The 5984-nt window shown below is 65.8% G+C and overlaps 1 protein-coding gene across 1 annotated transcript; it reads left to right on the top strand.

Moving 5' to 3' along the window:
* Positions 1 to 8: 8 nt before the first annotated feature.
* Positions 9 to 5984, top strand: LOC118157362 (FACT complex subunit SSRP1-like). The gene is given in 17 exon segments (XM_035311651.1): positions 9 to 128; positions 531 to 716; positions 977 to 1082; positions 1651 to 1841; positions 1942 to 2172; positions 2270 to 2373; positions 2474 to 2602; positions 2874 to 3095; positions 3261 to 3333; positions 3792 to 3930; positions 4078 to 4123; positions 4688 to 4811; positions 4920 to 5090; positions 5291 to 5382; positions 5522 to 5705; positions 5861 to 5887; positions 5890 to 5984. Coding segments are annotated over 17 exon segments (2121 nt in total). The 5' UTR covers positions 9 to 74; the 3' UTR covers positions 5932 to 5984.

Genomic DNA, 5984 nt, shown 5'->3' with positions numbered 1-5984 from the left:
GACTCGCCGAGGCCTCCTCCTCCCTCCCCGCACCCCCAGGGGCCGCCGCCGGCTCCCCCCTGCCCCCGCTGGCCATGGCCGACACGCTGGAGTTCAACGAGATCTACCAGGAGGTGAAGGGATCCATGGTGAGCCCGGCCCCTGGGGTGGCCCCGGCCGTCCCTCCCCTCTCGCCTCCTCCCGGGCCTCGTCCCGGTCTGTGGGGCTGGGGCGGGTCGGGACGTCCGCGGCCACATCCTCCCCTGGTGCCGTAGCTCCTGCGGGGTGTTGTCAATCGGGAGGTCCTGCCCCCGTCTCGAGGATCCCCCTGCTTCAATCGCTGGCATTTGGGAATCGCTCCTAAAAGCACGGGGACCGAGGGTGCTGGGAGCGTTTTGGGCTGCCCCAGCCCCAGGCGAGGGGGGCGAGGAGCGCGTGGAGAGCAAAACCTGCCGGGGTGCGGGGATGTCACCCCGTGGGGAGGATCTGTGCCCGCTGGGGCAGCCCTCGGGAGCGTCCGGGGCGAGCCTCACGCCCTCTGCCCCCCCCAGAACGACGGCCGGCTGCGGCTGAGCCGCCAGGGCGTGATCTTCAAGAACAGCAAGACGGGGAAGGTGGACAACATTCAGGCCTCGGAGCTGGCCGAGGGTGTGTGGCGCCGCGTGGCGCTCGGCCACGGCCTCAAGCTGCTCACCAAGAACGGCCACGTCTACAAATACGATGGCTTCCGGGAATCGGTGAGCCCCCGGCGTGCCCGCCCGCGCGCGCGCCCCTCCAGACGATGGTGTTTGCTCCCGTTACACCTCCCGTCCTTCCTCGTGCCGCTTGTCTGCGCCCGGCTGCGTCGCCCTACAACGCCTCCTTCCCCCTAACGAGAGCTGGCCCCCGTTTTCCCCCCGCTCTCCTCGGCTGTGGCCGTGTCGGGGGCTCTGGAGGCGGTGCCCGCGCGTCCTGGCGGTCTCTGACGGGCGTTCTCTGTTCCTCTGCCCCGTCGCAGGAGTTCGATAAGCTCTCGGATTTCTTCAAGGCCCACTATCGCCTGGAGCTGGCGGAGAAGGACCTGTGCGTGAAGGGCTGGAACTGGGGCACGGTGCGCTTCGGAGGTGAGTGGTGGCACGGCGGTGCTGCTAGCTGGGGAAGGCTCGAGGTGGTGGGGCTGGTCCCATCCCTCCAGGGCGCTTGTTCCTGCAGTTCCTAGCCTCAGGGTGTTCCTCTGGGCAGCTGGCCCCTTGCTGGTGCTGGCTTTGGGTACGGCACGGACGTCAGGCGTCCCAGGAAAGCGGGAGGTACCCACACAAGTCCCGGGTTTTGGGGGGGAAGATTTTGTGGGCAGAGAGTGCCCAGCGTGGCAAAGAAGTCTGCTTGGGAGCTGCGTCTGGCAGAGCCTGCCAGTTCCTGCAGGAGCTAGGGGAGCTGGTGCCTGCTCCTCCCTGCTCTGAGAGGGGGGAATGTGGGGAAAAACAGTTCCTCCTCTTTGTTTCTGGTCAGTGCCCTTCTCTGGAGCCACAGCTGGGAGGGGAAGGTGTGGAGGTTTGGGGTGACAGCACGGAAACGAGAAGGGCGCTGCTGGGCTTTGAGAGGAGACCAGGGGTGCTGCTGGAGAGCAGATCCAGGATGAGACCCACCTCGGGGGGTGGGCCTGAGGTGCTCATCCCTCCCCACCCCTTGCAGGGCAGCTCCTCTCCTTTGACATCGGGGAGCAGCCGGTGTTCGAGATCCCCCTCAGCAACGTCTCCCAGTGCACGACGGGCAAGAACGAGGTGACGCTGGAGTTCCACCAGAACGACGACGCTGAGGTCTCGCTCATGGAGGTGCGCTTCTACGTGCCCCCCACCCAGGAGGACGGCGTGGACCCCGTGGAGGTGAGGAGGAGGTGGTGGTGGTGGTGGTCGGGGGGCGGGGGGCGTGCTGGGGGGTCGCCGGGTGCCCGGACCCGTGCCCGACCTTCCCCTCGCCTCGCAGGCCTTCGCGCAGAACGTCCTCTCCAAGGCGGACGTGATCCAGGCCACGGGCGACGCCATCTGCATCTTCCGGGAGCTGCAGTGCCTGACGCCCCGCGGGCGCTACGACATCCGCATCTACCCCACCTTCCTGCACCTGCACGGCAAGACCTTCGACTACAAGATCCCCTACACCACCGTGCTGCGCCTCTTCCTGCTCCCCCACAAGGACCAGCGGCAGATGTTCTTCGTGGTGAGGAGCGACGCGGCGGCGGCGGGGCCTCCCCCCCCTCGGGGAGCGGCGGGGGGCCTGGGGGCCTTGCGGTCCTCACCTCCGCGTCTCCTTTCAGATCAGCCTGGACCCCCCGATAAAGCAGGGCCAGACCCGCTACCACTTCCTCATCCTGCTCTTCTCCAAGGACGAGGACATCTCGCTGACCCTCAACATGAACGAGTGAGCTCCGCCTCCCCGCCCCTGGGGGCTGCGGGGGCAGGCGAGGACCCCCCCCCGGGTCCCCGTTCTCACTGTCCCCCTCCTTTTTTTCCCCACGCAGGGAGGAGGTGGAGAAGCGCTTTGAGGGGCGGCTCACCAAGAACATGTCTGGCTCCCTCTACGAGATGGTCAGCCGCGTCATGAAGGCTCTGGTCAACCGCAAGATCACCGTGCCCGGCAACTTCCAGGGGTGAGGGCACGCTGCGGCCTCCGGGCGGCGGGGCCTGGGGTCTGACCGCTCCGAGGGCACGCGTGGAGGCGGGGGGAGACGCCGAGCGAGCCCTGGCCTCCCCAGGGCAGGAAACATTTCCTCTTTTCCTCTCGTCTCTGCGGTCAGGGGGAAGGGGCTTTGCAAGGATCGGGGCTCTTGTGGGGGGGAGCAGCTGACGGGCTTCTCCGGGCCGCGGCGGCGCTGTAGGCAGGGTGTCAGCAGGGTGTAACGTGGCTGTTGGCCCTCACAGGCACTCGGGAGCCCAGTGCATCACCTGCTCCTACAAGGCCAGCTCGGGGCTCCTCTACCCGCTGGAGCGCGGCTTCATCTACGTGCACAAGCCGCCCGTGCACATCCGCTTCGACGAGATCTCCTTCGTCAACTTCGCCCGCGGGACCACCACCACGCGCTCCTTCGACTTCGAGATCGAGACCAAGCAGGGCACGCAGTACACCTTCAGCAGCATAGAGAGGTGGGCGCGGAGCGAGCCGGCCCCGTGCCGCCGCGCAGTCCCCTCCTCCCTTTGCGTCGGTCACCCGGGGAGGGCCCTCGCCGCTTTCCCATGGCGGTCGCCCCGCGGCGCAGGGTGCTGGCAGCCCGGCTGCCCCCGGCCCTGAGCCCTGTCTGTGTCCCGCAGGGAGGAGTACGGGAAGCTCTTCGACTTCGTCAACGCCAAGAAGCTGAACATCAAGAACCGAGGCCTCAAGGAGGTACCCGGCAACCCACCTGCTCCTCTGTGCCCGGCCGGCTGGGGCGGGATTGGGCTGGGGCCTTTCTTTTCTCCGAGGTTTTGCTGCCTTTTTTTTTTTTCCCCTCCTTTTTCCCTTTTTTTCACCTCTCTTTTCTTTCCTTGCCCTTGTAGAGGAAAAAGGTCCGTGCGATACCCCTTCCTCTTTCTCCTCTTCCTCCTCCTGGCGCAGGTTTCCTCTGCATGGCCGTGGTGGTCCCTGACTAAACCCAGTAACTCCAGCATGGGTTGCGAGAGGGGCCCCCTAACCCCGATAACACCTGTGGGTCCCTGTGGGGTCCCACCTCTGGGTCCCTGACGGGGAGGGGACGCGGGGGGCGTCCGTGCATGCGTGTGGGGCCTGCCCCCAGCCGTTTTTGGCTTCCAGAGGCGGAGTGCGCGCAGCCCTGGGGCGCGCCTCTCACCCCGTCCCTCCCGCAGGGAATGAAGCAGAGCTACGACGAGTACGCCGACTCCGACGAGGACCAGCACGACGCCTACCTGGAGAGGATGAAGGAGGAGGGCAAGATCCGCGAGGAGAACGCCAACGACAGCAGCGACGGGTCCGGGGAGGAGACAGGTGAGCGCTGAGGCTGGGGGAGTGCGAGGGACTGCCCCGGGGGGCTGTCTGGGGTGCCGAGGCCTCTTCCCCCTCTGGTTAAGTCCTGCCCCGCTCCCTGGGCAGGATCAGACCCCTGAGGTTCCATCCTCCCTGCTCTCCTTGCAGATGAGTCGTTCAACCCTGGCGAAGAGGACGACGACGTGGCTGAAGAGTGAGTAGGGGCAGGGCGGGCGTCTCCACAGGGGTCACTTTCGGAAGGGGGTTGTGTCGGGCAGTGCCGGGCTTCCGCACGAGCTTTGGCTGAGTGAGGCCTCAGGCTGGAAGAGAGAGAGAATGGTGGGAGGAGGATGGGGCCCGGGAGGATGGGACACGGCCCTGCCAAGCCCCGAGCAGGGGGACAGGGGGGCTGAGGCCTGCAGTCGCTGCACGGGCGCTCGGGGGCATCGTGTGTGCTGTTGGGAGTCGGGTTCAGCCCGAGAAGAGGGGTGGGTCTCGGCGCAGCTGAGCCGTGAGGCATTGCAAATGCCTAAAGTTTACGGGAAGTCAGGAAACCATCAGCCCCGTTCGTGGAAGGAAAACCCCCTGAGGGCTGCTAAGTGCCAGCACAACAGCTTCAGCTCGGGAAGCCTCCGGCCTGCAGGCTGCTGGAGGCTGGGAGAATTCGGGGGCAAGTCTGGCCGCGTGCTCACTGCGGCTGCCTCTCCTTCGCTTCCCGCTCAGCCCCGTTGGGGCAGGGGTCCTGAGCTGTTCCCTGACACCGTGTTTCCTCGTGCAGGTTTGACAGCAACGCCTCGGCCAGCTCCTCCAGCGGTGACGGTGACAGCGACCGGGATGAGAAGAAGCCAGCCAAGAAGGCCAAGATCGTCAAGGACCGCAAGCCCCGCAAGAAGCAGGTGGAGGTGAGAGGTGGTGGTTGGACGGGTTGCGGAGAGCAGGACCCGCTTCCCCCGAGTGCTTGGGGTCTTTCAAGGCTCTCACGCTGGTTCTCTCCACTCCCTTCCACCCAGAGCAAGAAGGGGAAGGACCCCAACGCTCCCAAGAGGCCCATGTCAGCCTACATGCTCTGGCTGAACGCCAACCGCGAGAAGATCAAGTCCGACCACCCCGGCATCAGCATCACAGACTTGTCCAAGAAGGCTGGGGAGCTGTGGAAAGCCATGTCCAAGGAGAAGAAAGAGGTGAGAATCACTGCTGTAGGAGGGGAAGGGTGGGCTCCCGGAGAGCTGCTCGGCCCTTCCTTGCTCTCAGGATCCCTCAGCAGCGGGGAGGTAACACCTGTGGGCTGGTGGAGCTGGTGGGGGCGTTGCTGTGCCTGGGTGGACTCGGCTGGCGCGGATGGGGTGCAGAAGCCCCTGCTAATGTCGTGCGCTTGCCGCAGGAGTGGGATCGCAAGGCAGAAGATGCCAGGAGGGACTACGAGAAGGCAATGAAGGAGTACAGCGTGGGCAGCAGGTCCGAGAGCTCCAAGGCGTGAGTGTGCTGAGCAGGCAGGAGGGAGGTGGCCGGGCTTCGTGCCTCTGGGATCCGGCTCTTCTCCTGCCTTCACGGTGGCTGGGCCTCTCTGAGGCTGGCGGCAAGGTTACGCTGATATCCCTTCTACCCCTCACAGGGAGAGGTCTAAAAAGAAGAAGAAGAAGCAGGAGAAGCAGATGAAGGGGAAAGCAGAGAAGAAAGGTGCTGCCTCCAAGTCTTCGTCCTCCACAAAGTCCTCTGCCAAGAGTCTGAGCGAGAGCTTCAAGAGCAAGGAGTTTGTCTCCAGCGACGAAAGCTCCTCTGCAGAGAGCAAGAAGGAGGTAGGGCTCCTGGGTGGGTGGCTGGGGTGGCTCTCACCTCACCTCCTCCCTGCACCTTTGGGACCCTGGGGGCTGCCCGGAGCCCCTGCCTGTCCCCAGGGGCCGTCAGAGCGCTCTGCTCCTGCTGCCCTGACGCCTCCTTCTTGTTCCCGCAGGACTCGGAGGAGGAGGGAGGCGCCAGCCCCCCCCCCCCAGCTCGGAGGATTCCGCATCGGGCTCGGATTAGCGCTGTCCCCGCTGGCTCCAGGCTGGTTCCCAGCTCAGCGGGAGGACTGAGGG

Source organism: Oxyura jamaicensis (genome assembly GCF_011077185.1).
Source record: "Oxyura jamaicensis isolate SHBP4307 breed ruddy duck chromosome 5 unlocalized genomic scaffold, BPBGC_Ojam_1.0 oxy5_random_OJ106498, whole genome shotgun sequence".
NCBI classification, from domain to species: Eukaryota; Metazoa; Chordata; class Aves; order Anseriformes; family Anatidae; genus Oxyura; species Oxyura jamaicensis.
This window is presented reverse-complemented; position numbering and strand designations above follow the sequence as displayed.